This window comes from Cyanistes caeruleus, chromosome 14, assembly GCF_971803275.1.
Source record: "Cyanistes caeruleus chromosome 14, bCyaCae1.hap1.1, whole genome shotgun sequence".
Lineage (NCBI taxonomy): Eukaryota > Metazoa > Chordata > Aves > Passeriformes > Paridae > Cyanistes > Cyanistes caeruleus.
This window is the reverse complement of record NC_141714.1, coordinates 19,649,998-19,667,456: the sequence shown is the minus strand read 5'-3', so window position 1 is coordinate 19,667,456 and position 17,459 is coordinate 19,649,998. Positions and strand designations below refer to the sequence as shown.

General features: G+C 50.6%; 1 protein-coding gene across 1 annotated transcript in view; it reads left to right on the top strand.

Moving 5' to 3' along the window:
* Positions 1-17,459, top strand: part of PCDH19 (protocadherin 19) — a 54,454-nt gene that overhangs the window by 16,714 nt on the left and 20,281 nt on the right. Inside the window, exons 3-4 of the mRNA XM_086850064.1 lie at positions 11,426-11,484; positions 14,770-14,939. Coding sequence (XP_086706190.1) covers positions 11,426-11,484; positions 14,770-14,939 — 229 coding nt within the window. The remainder of the gene's footprint in view (positions 1-11,425; positions 11,485-14,769; positions 14,940-17,459) is intronic.

The window sequence follows — 17,459 nt, the reverse complement described above, 5'->3', positions numbered from 1 at the left end:
AATGACATTTGACCAGCCTGGGTTTGCTGTTGTGAAGGTAAATGAGGGCAGAGCACAGGCAGGTCCTGCAGGAGGAGGAGGAGGAGGCTCCTGCAGCCAGCAGCAGCCTCAGCAGGATGGGTGCTGGGCTGAGCAGTGCCCCCAGGACAGCCCCTGGCTGCAGGGTGTGCTGGAGCTGCAGCTCGCTCTGGAGACACCCAGACTGTGAGCTGGAGGCCTTCTTCCTGCAGAGGTGAGGACAGACAGGGCTGGGACCGTCCACCCCAAGCTCACCTTGCCTTTGGTGATCTAACCCCCCTTTTGTCATTGATCCTAAACCTGATGGAAGCATGCCAAAACCAGACAGGGGATCCACGATCCTCAGTCCTTGGCAGGGAGGGAAATGAGGCGGTGAGGTGAGAGACCAACCTGTGACAGGTCAGGCTTGGAAGCTGTTTGGTGTCTCCCAGTGTCTCTGTTAGAGGAGCATCTCCCGCGGTGCCTGCTGGCCGCGGTGCAGGAGGTGTCTTGGTGGCTGTCCTAGCTCAGCCCAACCCATGGCTCTTCCTCCTCCGAGCTCCCTGAGGTCTCCCTCTCACCCTGCCACGCTGTCTGCAGGCAGAGCAGCCACGGGCTCCCATCTCAGCACAGCTCTCCGTGCTGGAGACGTGGCTGTGTCCGTTTGCTGGGTGCTGCCTGACTCGTGTAATCACCATGAGAAATGCATCATTCATAAACTGTTTAGCGTGACCTTTTGTACAGTAGCACTAATTATTATTATCACAGAAGCCCAGTAAACTAGACTAGTAATTATCAGGGATTTATTTGGATGGACAGCTAAGCTATTCTTGGCAAGTTAGTCAAAGCAGTTGTCATGACAGCCACGCAAATGTGTCTTATGAATTGGGTTAATTAGGGTAATTAATAACTGTTGTTTTGCCCTTTTTAACAAGGTATTGCTGAGACACTATAAAAAATAGTAATTGTACCTAACAGAGATGGTCTTCTTTTAGCAGCAACCTTCACATCGCAAAATAAAAGTAGTAAATACCTGTTGGGTTGTTGTTTCACAAAGAAATGTGTCATCCAACCTTGTCTTTGAGGAAAAGCAGGGGTTTAGAGGCTCTGCTGTAATTTTTCTGCTGTGCTTCCTCTCCTGGGCCGTATTACCAGGAGATTGATCATCAACATTACTGATATTGTCATTATTTATTGTAATGCTGTGCTGCACCGATGGGTTGTCACGGAGAGGTCTGTGCCATGCCCGTGCTGAGGGCAGTCCCAAGGTGCTCCTGTCAGTCGGAGCAGGCTCCACAAGGACTTAAAGCCAATTTTAAAGTTGTGACCATAAATTACAGCCGTTCTGCTGATGCATCGCCACCGTCGTCATCAGGACAGCAGGTGCCAAACCGCCGCGTCCTCGCTCGGCAGAGCATCTGCTTCCTTTGAAAGGAGCCTTTTGCTGAATAAATGCATTTGGTGTTTGCAGAGTCGTAGAAGATCCTGAGTTGAAAGAGACCCACAAGGATCGTGGAATCTGATTCCTGGTTCTCTCCAGAAACAAAACCGTGGCTGTTGTGGTTGTTGCTGATACTGAGTAATGGTGGTAACTAACTGCTAATAGCCAAACAGCATCAAAAAGCCTCAGAAGGAAGGAAAACATAATCCCCATCTCCAGGAGCAGCCTGGGCACCCTTGGTGGCCTTGCAGGCTGTGCTGGTGATGGCCCTGTCCCAGTGGGCTGGCTGCTGTCCAGCACAGAGCGCTGTCTCCCCAAGGGCTGCAAGATTTGGTGCTGATTATTAAAAATGACCCAAGATTATGGATGCAACTGAGGAATATTATGTAATTTTTGTAGAAAAATGACCTGAATAGATGAGTGAAGGCTCTGGCTGGTTCTTCAGCTGCACTGAGCTCTATTTATATCACCTCTGGGCTTTCGAAGCCTTCTTTTAACTAAAGCTCATTTGATAACACATGTCTTTTAGAAAGAAAATAATAATAATAATAATAAAAGAGGAATGAAAAAAGAAGGAAAGGGAAAAAAAACCCTAAAGAATAACACCTCTATGGAGAAGGTAGGGTTTTAATGAAGAAATATTTTATACTATTCTCCTACAACCTTAGGGCTAATAGCCTGGAACTGGTACTTTGGCTCCTTAAAAAGCCCAACAAGACAAGCCAATTACGGCCTCTGAAACATTTTTATTTTTAGTTCCTTGTAATAGCAATTTATCCTCGGCTATGGTACATTAACTGGAAGGAACAAGAAGTAGTAAGGTTTTGGCATCTTTGTAATAACCAAGGGGCTGTGTTTACCAGGCTGTTAATAACGTGGGGTGGCTGTGGGCAGGGGAGGGGGCAGTGTGGGGATGGAGAGGGGCATCCAGCCAGTGCCAGACTGAGATCCCCATATCTGGTGAGCACTTCATTGTCATTCACTGCCCTGCAGCCTGTTCTGGGAGAGCACAGGCTCCTGCTAGCTTGAGTTCCTGTTTCTGCTGGCCCAGAGCTGGCAGCGTGGCTCAGAGGGGAGGAAGGGCTGTGCACAGGCTGCTGGTGTGTCCCCAGGGATGCTGGAGCTGGTGGCACCTTGGGGAGGCAGGGGGCTCTGAGCGGGGCTGAGCTGAGCAAAGCCAGGCTTCACATCCCCTCCCCGTGCAGGGTGAGACAGCGATGGCAGTGGGAGGAAGGCCTGCTTCAAGCCTGCTCAGATTTGCTGCCTGTCTCATGGCTGCAGGGTAATTTTGTGGGCTGGAGAGCTACGTTTTCTTGCCCAAGTAGGGAAAAAAAAATTTAAAATAGGGGAAAACTGGTTTTGATACAGAGTTTTGTTGTGAGCGAAATCCCCTCGAGGCTCAGAGTGGGAGCTGCCTGAGGCTATCCTGATTGTGAGCCTTCCCCTGCAATTCCAGATAAACAATGTGAATGATAACACCATGAGCATGCAATACAGCGTTTGTCTTGGTTTGATTACCTGCCAGAGTGGGGGGATTTGAGCTGAAGGCAGGCAGGAGCTGCTGGTGCCCATCACCGTGTGCCAGGGGCACGCCTGGGACCAGCTCTGGCCTCTGGTGATGCTGTGGGAGGAAGATGACTTTGGGGAGGGGATGTAGCTTGGGAAGCTCTGTCTGCTTGCCCAAAAATCAGAAGAAATGGGGTTTGCACTGGAAAACGGGGCAGGGCCAAGGTGCCTGTGCCCCCTGACTGCCCCAGGGCCTGTGCATGCTCAGGGTGCAGCCCCGATGTGCAGAGCTGACACCTCACGCCTTCCCTATTTTTAACTCAGATGCAGTGATTTTGGGTTTTTTTTTCTTTTTCCTTTTTTTTTTTTTCTTCTTCTTTTTGCAGTGACAAATCTGTAATTTCTCCTGTTCCCTACAAAACGCATTGGTCTGACCTGCCACTCCAGAAGGTGAATGACAGGGAGTTTTATTTAGCCCTAGAGATGGGAACATGTAAAAAAAGGTTCTTCTGTTACATTTGTTTTCATTCCTAATGGCAGGAGGCAGGGAAAGGACAGTTCTGGAAGGTTTTTTAACAAATCTCTAAGTCGTGCCCCATCACCCTGGGCCTGCTGATTAGATCCAGATTGTTTCTCGCACTGCTGAGGGAGGGGTGTAGTCTGTGCTGGGAGCTGCGTGTGTGGATCCATCACACAGCTGAAAGTCCCAGGTACAGGTAATGGGAAAACCCCCTTGTATGAGGTTTATTGGCTGTTACACCCCTGCAGGGAGTTTTCCTTGGCATATCTAGGCAGGATATGATATGTGGCAGAGGCTGTGCCCCGGGGACTGGCGAGCTCAGCCCCTGCCCATCCGTGGGCACACGGGAGGGAGGCACTGCCCTGCTGCCCCCAGATCCCTCCTGGCCCAGCCAGGGGTGAAGCACTGTGTGGCTGCCAGAGCATCACCAGCCTCCTGGCTGCTCTTGCTCCATGTGAAAACATGTTTGTATGCTCCTCCCTGGAAAGCCTGCCCCACTTTTGGGTCAGGATTTTGCTTCTCAGTAGGTTTTCAAGGGTGGTGCCAAGCAGGTTTCTGCTGTGATGGTTCCATCGGAGGGACCCCTGTGCCACGTCCCCCCAAGAAGCTTTGGGGCTATAGATACCATGTGAATGTAAGGCAGGTGTTTTAGGATTGCATTTTTGCTCCTCATAGCCATACTGTTGATTTCTGATCTGCTGACAAACCCAACGGGGTGACACAGTTTGTGGCTTTGAGTGGTGTAATTTTGGCTTTGTTGTGTGTTGCTGCTCCTGGATTCAATCTGGGTTTTTAATCCTACACTTTTTTTTCAAAATCACATCTCAGCAGCAACTTTTCTCTTGCCTCCCATCCATTTTCAAACAAAAAATGACAAAGCCTGCATTTATTTGGGGAGGGGACAGGAGTTCAGCATGGATTAGTGGGATGCTTGCATTGTAATACAGTCTGACTTGATAGTGCTGCTTAGGCTGACGAGAGGAGTGATGCTAAGGGATGAACTCTCCCAGTGATTTCCCTGCAATGCTTTTTATTTCATCAAGAGAAAATGGAGGATGGACTCACTGAGTTCCTTCACTGTTTAATAATGTCCATCATAACGAAATGTCCTTTATTTAAGCTGCAGTAGTAATTAGAGGCTTGGTGGTGTTATGTAGCCATAGAGTCTGGCTCTGAGGAATGTTCATTGTACCTCATTAAATTTGGAATTACTACTTAAAAGGCCAGAAATAAATATTCTGTTTATATTTCGGGGATAGTAAATCTAAATGGATGCTGTGTTTGCACATCCTCGTCTCTGCCTGTTCCTGCTGAAGCGAGCGAGGCACTGCTCCAGTAGGCTTAGGCAGCAATCAGTGTCTGCAAAGCAGCCTAACCCCAAACCAACCCTGGTTTCATTGATCAGGTGCAGGAAAATGATCTGCTGTATTACATCTAATTATAAAACATCAATATCAGATACTAAATGCGCTTGCTTTCTGAGACGTTGGTTGGTAGTTCACAGTTTGCAGTCTCCTGCATGAGAAGCTCTGTCAATGAGCTGGGTGTGGGGAGAGGCTGCAGAGGGAGATGCCAGAGGTCAGGTCCTTTCAGCTCTTCCAGGTGACTGCCTCTTACATGCTCTTCCAGAGCTGAATTGCTTCGTGCTTTCCTTCTGTCTTGCCTGGGGCTGTTGGCAGCTAGAGGTTATCCTCTGGTCCTCTGCCCTTCCCCTGGCTTGTGCTCCAGTGCCCGTGGAGTGGCTGGAGCTACTGATGGCCACCCGTGGCCAGGTGAGTCCTTTCCAAAGGTGCTGGCCCTGCAGGGGTCTCAGAGGCACAGCTTGGCTGGCAGGGGACAGGCTGGTGGCTTCCTTGGTGTGACCTGGCCATCACTCCCCGCGCTGTGTCTGTCTGTTTGCCCATTCTCCCCCGTGGGGGAAGCCCCAGTAGTGGTTTGGGTGGAGTTTGCACTGGTGTTTAACCCAAAGCCTCAGGCTGCTGCTGCTCTCAGACCTCTGGCAGGCACCATGCCAGGAGGAGCCGGTGTGGGAGAGTCAGGACCTGGGAGATGGGGCTCAGTCTGGCATCTCCCCAGCTCTGGATGCTGCAGGTGCCGTCCGTGCCAGAGCAGGGCTGTGGTGAGCAGGGAGAGGAGAGGCAGAGCTCCTCGAGTGGGTCAGGCACTGCCTCTGGTCACAGCTGCTGGCCCCTGACCTGCTCTAGGCAGCCTTGTCCTCACTGTCCTCCAGTAACACGGGGCTAATTACCTTCCATCCCACACTGGGGGGAACACGGGGCTAATTACCTGCCATCCCACACTGGGGGGAGCACAGGGCTAATTACCTGCCATCCCAAACATGGGGGGAACATGGGGCTAATTACCTTCCATCCCACACTGGGGGGAACACAGGGCTAATTACCTGCCATCCCAAACACGGGGAAATCCCTCCTGACGTCCTTCGTGATGTGCTCCCAGCCCCAGCTGGGTCTGCTGAGGCTCCTGCTGGTGTGCAGAGGGACACCAGCCATGTTCCTGGGTGTGAGAGCATCAGTCCCAGCCATGTTCCTGGGTGTGAGAACATCAGTCCCAGCCGTGTTTCTGGGTGTGAGAGCATCAGCCCCAGCCGTGTTCCTGGGTGTGAGGACATTGGGACACCAGCCATGTTTCTGGGTGTGAGGATCAGCCCCAGCCGTGTTCCTGGGTGTGAGAGCATTGGGGTCCCAGCCGTGTTCCTGGGTGTGAGAACATCATCCCCAGTTGTGTTTCTGAGTGTGAGAACATCATCCCCAGTTGTGTTTCTGGGTGTGAGAACATCAGCCCCAGCCTGGCTGTTCCTCTCAGGCCCTGGGGCTCGATTCCAGTGTTCTGTGGGGTTTCCTACTCACCTGCCCCCCGTGGGAAGGAGCCTCAGACTGCTTCCTTATTTCCCATGGGCTAAATAAGCAGCTTGCTAAATGATAATGGCTTTCCCTCATTGCTGATGCGTACTTCATTTGACCTGGTCCCTACTTTGAAATTTTCGCTGTTTCCCAAGTGCAGCTGGAGCGTCCTTATTTAATTTGCATGAATTCTGTATCACCCACAATATAATTCAAACCATGAGAATTAAATGCTGGTGAGATCTCCTAATAGGCAGCATCAGTTCTATTGCAGATGCTGGAGCCTGTGGTTGAGTGGCCCATGGAGAACAGGACTGAGGATACAGAAGGACCAGGAGAAGCGGTCTTACAAGCCCTACCCTTCCCACCAGGGAGGCCCAGTGGATTTTTGGGAGCAATTTGCCATTTCTGTGTTTCCCAGTGATGCCTGCAGCACAGAGGGAAAGGCAGGAGGCTGGTGCTCCGGGTGGAGATGTGCAGCTTGATGCAGAGGATGAGGAGCATCGCGTGTTTCTGGAGGATTTTGTGAAACCCAAAAGGAGAGATGCACATTGCAGCCTTGGAGAAAGGTCCGCTTTGTTTTTTAATAATAAAGGGTGACATGCAAGCTTTATTAACAAGGCACATAGGGGGAAAAAAGGCTCAAGGGATAACCCTGAAAAAGTGGTGCTAAATGTGTCATTTTTATGAAGCTGATTTTGTGAAGAGTCCCTACATGCTTTGGCAGGAGGTTGCAGCAGGTTTACAGTAATTTGTGGAAAGACAGAAATGTTTTCACCCTGAAGTGAGAAGAAGGGCACAAAGCCCCTGCGTTGAGATGCTTTGGAGCTGTCTTCTGAGGCAGATGGATGGATGCCTGTCACTTCAGGTCGGGAGAGATGGGCCCAGCTCCAGACAACCGTGGACTTGGCTGGGGGCTGATGTGTGGACTGAGGAACCAAACCCTTTGTCGAGAGCCTGGATCCACATGCTGTGGAGAAAGCTGGATTTTCACCTCTGTGGAGTTTGGTTTGAAAAATAGCCCACATCTGAAATTGCTGAAAAGAGGGAAGAGTGCTAAAGAAGCAGATGCCAGACGTGTCCTGGGGCTCGCAGGCTTCAGGGACAGGGCTGTGCTGATCCCAGCCTGCTGGCATGGCCCAGGACACGTCCCTCCTGTGCTGGGCACTGACCCCAGCCAGCATCCTCTGCCTCTCCAGCACTCCACAGAGCTGCTGGTGCCCGGAGTTGCTGCAGCCCGCTGACCTTTCTGCTGGCACTTGCTTTAGTTCCTCTTAAACCGCCTTTGGATCCGCCAGGGTTTATTTCTGTTTCTGAGGCAGGGAGTGAGCAGTCGTTAGAGCAGTGCCCTGGTGCTAACAGACCTTTTGCTGTCAGGGAAGTCACCCTGTCGATATCCAGGTCAAGAAGAGTTGTACTGACGTTTGTACATCTTTTCTTTATTTTATTTTTAATTTAATGGAATTGGCAGTCCTCAACCAAAAGCAACCGCTAGGGGAAAAAAAAAAAAAGTTTAATATTTCCCTCCTGATTGCTCGATTCGGAGTGTGTCTGTTGTTATATTTATGTTTGTGTTGCTAAGGCAGTGGTTCAAAGCATTTTTCAAACTAGGCAGTGGTAAGCTGTATGCCAAGCCAGGGCTCTTTTTGATGGCATTGACACCAACACGTCAGCATCTGGAAAGCAAATCCTGGGCCTGGAGGACAGCAGGGTGTCTCTCCTTCAAGAGAAACGCAGGCTGAGGGCACAGGCTTCATGCAAGGTGTTACTCAGCGTTCCCAGTGTCTGGAATGGATTGTTTATTCATGGCACGGAGGCTGTGGGGCTGATCATGACGAGTGTGAGCATCCTTTCTTCAGTTACAGCGAGCAGGAGAAAAGGGTTGGCAGCGTGGCTGGGAGGTCCTCGCTGTGCCTGGCTCTGAACATGGAAAGGAGAGGCTGGACTTGGGGCTGGGCTCCCCTTTGATTTCTACAGGAGTGATGCTGATTAGTGAGAAAGTGACAGTTCATTTGCTTTTGCCAAAATAATGAAGAAGATGAGGGCCAGCCTCTCAGTGATGCACTTGATGAAGAGCACACTTTCATCGGTGCCAGCCAGCCTTGCCTTCTCCCTCTTTTTTGTGCTTTGACTTTGTTCTTTGGGTCTCATTAAGAGAGGAAGCAGATCCTTTCCCAATTAAAATGTTGACATGTTGAAGACATTCTCCTTTCCCATCATTTTGCCTCTGTTTGTAAGTGGTTGCACCTTGCAGGATGAACTAGAATTAAATCAAGTGAACTTTGATTGAATAATGCAAGCTGTAAAGCAACCCTTCTCCATGAAAACTCTGGTTTCTTTTTTCATTTTTCTATTGTGATCCCCTGCTCTGCATGGAGATGACCTTGACAGATAATCCCATGGCTAAGTAAAGAAACTGGGCTGGAGGGAGTGTGCTAGTGTGGGAAGGATGGGCAGCCCAGCCTTGTGCCAGCTCTCACCTCTGAGGGTGCACACCCAGGGAAGAGGATTTCCCATCCCTGTGGCCCTGTCACTCCTTGTTTTGTCTGAAATCTGGGAGTAATTATCATCACTTGTGCTGTGTCCAGTGGTGGGGAAATCCCCAGCCTGGGAAGAGATGCTGTGCCCAGCCCCTCGGGAACCCTGGTGTTCTGTGTGGATGCCGGGTCCCATCAGTGCTGCAGAGCATCCTGAGCAGGGGCACACAGGGAGCAGGGAGTACCCAGGAGGGACATTGCTCCAGTCCATCCAACACGAGTCACGGCAATTTCCTCATCAGTGAACGAGTTGAGCCAGGATATGGTCGCTGGTTTTGGTTTGAAATCAGTAGCAAAGCTCCCAGGGATGTTGGTCCAAGGGGGATTTAGCACCAGCTGTGTTCTGGCCATGGCAGTTTGATGGCAGCACGTGTGGTGTCTCCTCAGCCTGGGGATTTTGGTGGCAGTCTTTCCCTGTGGATGACCTTGGGTATTCTGTGGCCCCTGAAGCCTTGGTGATGCAGTGTCCATCCAGAGTGGACATCCAGAGTGTTTTAAAGCTCTTCAGTGTACCTGTAACTATTGAAATTTGCTATCTGCATCCTCTCAGCCAGCTGTTCCTCTCCTGGTTTTCCCAGAGCTGAACTGTGCACATGTAGGGGTGGAGGTGATGGGTGCAGGGGCTCTCCCTGCTGCTGGGTGTGCTGGTGGGGCTGGGATGCAGGGACAGAGCCAGCTGGGGCTCTGGGCTTGTGGGAGCTGTTCCCAGTGCTGGGTGACAGAGGGGGCTCCCACTCTGTCAGGATTGTGCCAAACTGGCTCCCATCCCTTCTGCCCTGCACTGCTTGGCTGCTCTCAGCTCATTTGCAGGCTGGGGTCTGCTGTGAGGCTGCCTGGGGGGAATGCTGTGGGGTGGCAGTGAATGCTGGGGATGGCAGTGCTGGCACTGATGGACGAGCACAGCATCAGGTATTTTCTGTGCTATTTAGGTTCTTGGCTATCATATGCTTTGAAAATGTGTGTGTGTCTGTTTGCTCCTGAGCTGTAAGCATCACAGGCAGGAGCACGGATGCAGGAACTGCAGGGACCAGTAGTTTGTGCAGTAAATCTCCAGCGTGACTCTCCAGCAGTAATTACTGTGTGAAAGTAATAACTGAGCTGTGCTGAGTGCTAGGCCAACTCCCCCAGCTCGCTGCTCCTCGCATGTTTCTCTCTGGGAGGTTCCTGTTTGGTAAATTAGATATTGTGCTGTATTCCAGAAAAGGTTACACTAAACCAGAGCTGCCTCTGCTTTATTATCTTGGCAGAGCCCTGTAACCTCTGCCGGGGTACGATTGGATTTCGCATTGGGCTCTGCTGCAGTGGCCCCACTCCCTGCATCCTGCCATTGTGATGACGTTAGCAGCAGACTCTGCTTGCCTTTATTTATTGAGACATTAAAGATGCATGCATTTATTTTTACCATGTTCATAATTGCCATAAAAACAGGCCATAGTATCCCAGAGCGACTCTTTGGGAAGGAGAACAGCCACAGGCGAGGAGCAGCGTGGCAGAGGGAAGGCAGGGCAGGGCTGTGGTGGGGCAGGTGGATGTTCCTCATTTGTGTCCTGGAGGAAGGGGAGCAGAGCACAGACTGCTCCTGCTGCTGCTCAGGAGGCAGGGAGCATCCCCAGGGCCAGGGGTGGGGCTGCTGGGAGCCCAGCTGGGATCTGGGGGGACTTTAGCTGGACTGGAGGGACTGACTTGTACAAGATCCTGCATCCTCAGGGCTCCCTGAAGTGCAGGAAAGGTCCTGGCCAGGCTGTGCAGATCCCACCATGTTCCACCACTGTGGTTGACCAAGCATCTCCCATCACATCCTACCATGCACCTGCCACTGCATCCTCTGCACAGCTCCCACCCTGGTCTCCTGCTGTCCCCCTGCTCTCTCCTCTACCTTCTGGCTGCTTCTCTTGGTTCCTTACCTGCTGCTGGTCCCAGAATGCCAGGCCTGTGTAATCTGAGGTTAAAAGACAGTGTTTCAAGTGCAGAACGAGTTAGTTTTGCTTGCAAATAAAAACTCCTTTGACTTTTCTCCCCTTCTTTTACTCCCCTCCAACTTTTAAGCGTGTCACCCATTGTTTGCTTTTTTATTAATAATAGAGCCCACTGTCTCTGCAAATGAAATGATGTAAAACAGAGAAAAGTGCCCACATTAAATTCTCTGGCAAGGGATTACCTTGCTGGCATTTACATATCTGTGCAATAAATATTTTAACATGTTAATTATACACTAATAAGAAAAATACCTTTTGAACTTTCAGTCAAATTGACACACACAGAACTGAGTCCATCAGGGAATTAAAAGCAATTAGTTTTGTAACAGAGCATAGTCACATTGTTTCTTTTCTGCAAATTGTTCTGTGGTCACCAGCCAGCCTTTTTTTGTGGTGAAAGTTGGTGGAAAGACTGACAGGTACTGGAGTTTTCCATGCCTGGCTCTGTCCTGCTTGCAGGGGCCTGTGCCATCGTGGGATGCTCCTTCCCTCTCGCAGGGTTTCATCCTGGCCCTGCAAACCTGACTCTTCCCAGTCATGGAGAAATCAGACTTGTAACCATCTCCCTTTTCTTTTCCTCCTTCCAGACTGAAAACTACTCCTTTGATTCCAACTACGTGAACAGCAGAGCTCATTTAATAAAAAGGTATGTAGGCTTGCTTGAAGGGCTTGGCTTTGCCCAGCCAAATCCCAAGGGTTTAATGTTCTTTCATACTGTGTTATGTACAACTTGCTTATTTTAATATGCAAAACTTTTCAAGAGTAATAATTTGATTTTAAAACAGTACTTACTTCCCATTAAATCCCATTGCTCATGGTTTGCAATAAAGGAAATCTTTTTTTCCTTCTCTTTGGATTCTTCTCTCTGGGAAGGTGCAGTAAGTGAGGTGGAGTGCTGTTACCCTGACAACTTTCAAATTCTGGGAGTTTATTCCATTTGAATGCACAGGAATAAAAGGATAGATTTGGGTGGTGAGATCTCCCTGCCATGTGAGGCAGGGAAAATTAAAAAGCCAAGTTGTTTGGGGGCAGGTAATTTGGTTGGATGCAGCTCACAGTTCTAGCTCGCTGTTTTAGTTTGAATACCAAGGCAAACAGCGCTTTGCTGGGCTGACTTTTCCATGTGTGAGAGGAAACAATCAGTTCAGCTGCAACCTGGCAGTTACCCCTGGGGAAACTGAACCCTTTGGGTTGAGTACTGCTCTCCTCAGAGCCTAGCAGTGGTGAGGGAATGTCTCTGGGAATTTCAGGTCGGGGTGACCCAGCTGAACCCCCCGGGCTGAGGGGTTCAGCTCTGAGCATCACCCCAGCAGCAGGAGGCTGGGAAGGGCACTCACACAGCACCATCAGTGCTCCTCAGCAGGAGGATGAGGATTGGGGTGCAGGATGGGCCCAGCAGCTCCTTGCCCATCTCCCTCCTCTCCCCATGTCCCGGCCGAGGTGTGGGGAGCAATCCGTGCCCAGCGGGGCTGCACTCGGCGGCTCTGCAGAAGCCACCACTGAACCAAGGGTTTCACAGACAGCAGAAGCCAACCCTGAACTGTTGAGATCTGATCTGAGCAGTAAAAATATCCAATTATCTGCCTGGCTGAGATCCCATTTGTTTACATCTCAAAAAGCTGAGCAGTGAGGGAGCTGCGAGCGCATTGTTGGAGCCGCGCGGGTTCAGCAGGTGTATTTGCCTGCGTGGCTCCTGGTGTTTAACCATGCTAATGTGACTGGGAGAGTTGACTGGCCTGTGCCACGCTGCTCCTCGCCAGAGAGTCTTCAGGCACACTGAAAAAACCCCAAATCTATTAATCTTTCCTCGTTCACACCTAAGATAAAGGCAAGCAGCGCTCCAGCCTGCCGCAGCGGGGCTTGCTCCGAGGCTGTATTGTTTGGGAAATGCTGCTGCTGCCGATTCCCCCAGACCTGCCCATCCTTTAGAGAAGTGTCAGCCGTGGAAACGTGTGGTGTGGCTGCAGCATTACGGTCTGGCTCACTGCAGGGAAGATAAATGCCTTGTAACACGGCTTGCATTACGAGCAGCAGCTCCGTGTAGGACAGCGGCTCCCCTGGCTTTCTACCTTTGTCTTGTATCTTAAGTACAACGGGTGCCAGGAATGCTGTGCAGACATCTGAGAACAAAAAATATTTTCTGTAACATACTGTGGCATCATTTTCATCCTTTGCCTTTATGAAGATGCTGTATCTCTGCTATCTTTGGTGAGTGAATCTTCTCAAATCCAGCACTTAATTAATCTATTTGTACTTTTCCTGTGTTGTCTGCTTGCCTCTCTCGCTCATCTGCACACACACACACAAATGAATTGTAGATTTGTAGTGCTTTCTTAACTTAAAAATCTTTGATGTCAGCTGGAATCAAAGTCAGCGGCTTCAATAGGGACATCTTTATTTAAAAGGTAATGTTTGAAGGTTTACCAATTTATTATATGTATTTCAGAGCTCCCCCCTCGTGTGCTTTTGCAGAGCATCAGATGGTAGGTGGTCTGCTTGGTTTCCGTGGAGACACAAAAGGGCTTTTCAAAGTAATAAAAATCTCCAGCTCTTTGGGGCTTTGAAGCCCAGGCTGTGTCTGTCACTGACGTTTCACACCAAACCAGCCAGTGAGAAAGTTTGGGGAAGTGGGTGCAAGTGGATCCTCCCAGTGAGTGCAGTTTTCCTGTGCCAAGGCTGGGAGTGGAAGGAGCACAGGGTGGGTGTCCCCAGGGACGCCCTGAAGGCTGTGCCACCTGGGCCAGGTGTGTCTCAGGGTGTCCCTGCTGCTCACAGCACTGCAGGGTCCTGGGGCACGGCCCCTCTCAGGGGGCTGGGTCCCAGTACAGCCAGAAATGCAGCTCTTCAGAGAATCACAGAATGGGGTGGGCTGGAAGGGACCTTAGAGATCACCCCCATGCCATCCCCTGCCATGGCAGGGACACCTTCCACTGTCCCAGGCTGCTCCAAGCGCTGTCCAACCTGGCCTTGGGCACTGCCAGGGATCCAGGGGCAGCCACAGATGCTCTGGGCACCCTGTGCCAGTGTCTCACCACTCTCACAGGGAAGAATTGCTTTCTAATATCTAAATCTCAACTCTTTTCTTCCAGTTTAAAACCATTTCTCCTTGTCCAATCACTCTCTGCCTGTGTAAAAAGTCACTCCCTCTTTTTTGTATGTCCTATCACTATTTGCACTTGTAAAAAGTTACTCCTTTTTGTAAGTTCCCTTTAGGAACTGGAAGGGGCTCTAAGGTCTTCCCAGAACATGGTCCAGGATGAGCAATCCCAGCTCTCTCATCCTGTCTGCATAGGAGCTGCCCTTCTTGCATCCCTCTGGCCTGGGGCTGCCTTCCATGCTGGGGCTGCTCAGCTCCTGGGGGAAATCTGGGAGCAGCTCAGTCCTTGGACATCCTTGCAGAGGCTGTCAAGGATGTTTGGCTGTGTATCAGATTTCCTTAAAGCTGCATGAACTTGGACCCAGAATCGCTGGTTTATTTTTAAAAATAAAAATGCATCATCATGATTAAAAGACATTCCTGTTTCCGGGAAGACTTTTGTTTTTAAGCTTTAAGTGATTAGGATTTGGCTTATAACCTAAAAAACTGGGCTTTAGATCTTGTGTAACTTCAATATGAGGTAGTACAACTCGGGAGAGCCAAGATGTGGAAACAGCTCATTTAATGTATATTTTTTAAATTTTATTTCAAACTCTGCTTCACTCTGAGCTTCTGTAAGACCTAGGGCAGCCTGAGGGCACCCACAGGCTGACCCCACACCAGGGGCAGGAGCAGTCTGCTGTGTTTTGGGGCTCAGAGGGGTGTTCCCCACTCTCTGTGGGTACCCCTGGCTGCCGTGGAGGGCAGGGAACTCCCACCCCAAGGTCTCGCTGCAGCGCTGTGCTGGGGCCACCTGGTCCCACCCAGTATGTGACAGCTGTGTTTCCCCAGCAGCTCCACGTTCAAGGACTTGGAGGGGAACAGTCTGAAGGACAGTGGCCATGAGGAGAGCGACCAGACGGACAGCGAGCACGACGTGCAGCGGGGCCTCTACTGCGACACGGCCGTCAACGACGTGCTCAACACCAGCGTCCCCTCCATGGGCTCCCAGGGCCCCGAGCAAGGTGAGCCACTGCTGTGCCCTGGGGGTGCCCACTGCCCCCCACACTCCCACTGGGGCTCTGCTGCTGCCCTGCTGGGGGTGTGCAGTGAGGATGCTTAGTGCCCGCTGGGGATAGCGCCGTGCAGAGTGCTGGGGAGGTGTAAATTAATCTTCACACCACACCTGTGGGGTAAGGGAACAGCTGGGATTATCCTCTATGCACAGGCAGAAAACCCAAGGCCCTGAGCATCTGCCTGAGTGAGCGCTGGAGTTGGGATTAGGGCTGGAATTAGGGGTGCAGTGCCCAGGGCTGGTCCCTGCCCATCTCCCCTCCCGAGCACCGATGGTGTGTGCCCTTCCCAGCGCTCCTGTCCCAGCCCTGGAGCTCTCAACTTTCCCAAAGGTCGGCAGAACACGTAGACAATTAGTCAGGTGTCCCACAGGGGATTAGCTCAGGCTGGTGGGTGAGGGTTTGCATCTTTTCACCTGCACAGGTGGCAGCTTTCAGCTCTTACCGTCCCCACGTGCAGGGATGAGGTCCTGCTCTGAAATCAGACTGGTGTTAGCTAGAGGAAGGAAGTCAGGGGAGTTCAACTGAGCCCGAGTGTCGTTTGTACTTGGCCATGAATGTCGCTTTTAATGTCTGAGGGATGCAAACATCCTATGCAAACATCCTGTCTTTTTCAATTAGGAAGCCTGAGTGCGGTTTGGTGCTCCGGCGCGGGGAGCCTCGGGGCACTTGGCTATATCTTGAGATAAGCTGTAGCTGAGGCTCCACTGGAAACCCCACTGCTAAAAGACTTAAGGATATGAAAACAAAATGCTGTGATTATGAACTGGTCTTCAGCTGTTTAATTCAATTCATGGTAAACATCATTAAAAGCCTTTGTTTTGCTGTCATAGAAGAGTCAAACGGGGGAGAGAGAGTTCTTGCCATCTGCGCCACAGAGTGTGGGATTTTTCTGGAGAGAATCTGATCTCTGTATTAATTCTCGATAGAGTCTGTTAAATGGCCATAGTTAACCCTGTGAGACTCCACAAGGAGGGGAACACAGAGGTCACCTACACATTCCACGCTGCCAGCCACACTAATTGGAGAGGGATGGCATCTGCAGCGATAATGTATTTCCAGACAACCCTACTGTGGCCAAAGATGAAAAAAATTAAACATTTATATAACTGTACAGTGGCAGTTTAATTCTCTGCGGACCAGCACCGTGTCAGAGAATGCAGGCTGATAGCTATCATTTATTATTCTTCTATTACAAAGAAATGCTTTTTCATTTCGATCAGGAGAGGGTTTCCTAAGATGCATTTGTAGTAAGGGATGACTGTAGAAGCAAAAATGTTCATAATTGATTCCCATCCTGGTGAATGGTCTGAGCAACATCTGTTAATTTTTTGTCACATTTCTTCAGCACAAAACCCAATCTCAATGGGCTGCAGATAGAGTTTTACAGGGATTACATTTCTGATAAGTCTGTGTGCTGGCTCTGATAACAATGCAAGTAAGTTAGAGAGGCTGAGTTGGAGGCAGAGCTCATCGGACGAGTCAGGTGGAAGTAAAATGGTTCAGTCCACATGAGCTCCTCACTGCATGTAAAACACACCCCAAAATCAGGTGTGTTCCAGAAGGTGACTTCTGAAGGCAACCTGTCTGTCTCCTGATCCTGCAGTGGCCAAGGGGCTTGGTGCTCCTGGCTCTGGTTTGTTTTTGGGAGGGAAGCAGCGTGCTGGTGCTGCACCTGCAGGCAGGTGTGCTGCACCTGCAGGCAGGTGTGCTGCAGCCAGCTCTCTTGTCCTGTGGGACCCTCGTGAGGAAGAGCTCGGGGTAACCCTGTGAGGTGGTCAGGGTGCTGGTGGAGCGATGAGAGGAGCAGTGCAGGCGGGGGAGTGAGTGGTTACTGTCACAGAAGCTGAAAAAAAGGTTAAAGAGAGTGTTGCCTGAGCTGATTTCTCAAACAGGAACTGCAGAAAATAATCAGGAAAATCAAGAAGCTGAAATGATGGTGATAACAGCGGTTCCCACATGATTAAAGCAGTGGTTTGGGCTTGGTAATTTTTACCTGATTTTGGGGCAGAGTGGCAGGATGGGGAGGAAACACAAGAAATTCATTGACAAGGATGTGCAGGACTATTGGCTGACTACTGCTCTAAACACACAGTTCTTGTCTGAAGAGCAGCATGGCATCTCATGTACCCGTGCTCTGCTTTTGCTTGTTGTCCCTGCCCAAACTGCATCTTGTGTAATCCCAGAGAAATGGGGTGGGGTTTGCACATTGATGGTAATGATCTCTGCTGTGGTTCCCCTGAGGCCAGCCTCTGCTGGACACGGACCTCAGCTTGTGGCACCACGAGTCCTTCCTGAGTGGCCAGCCCTCACCTGAGTCCCAATAATTTGTGAGTCTTTATCTGCCCGGTGGGTAACCCCGGATCTGCCAAGGCTGGTTGGCAGGAGTCCTGGTAGCTGGGTAGCAGGGGATGATCCCTCTGTGGTGGCTCAGGGTGGTCAGTGTGGACCTCTCTGGCCAGCCTTTGCCCA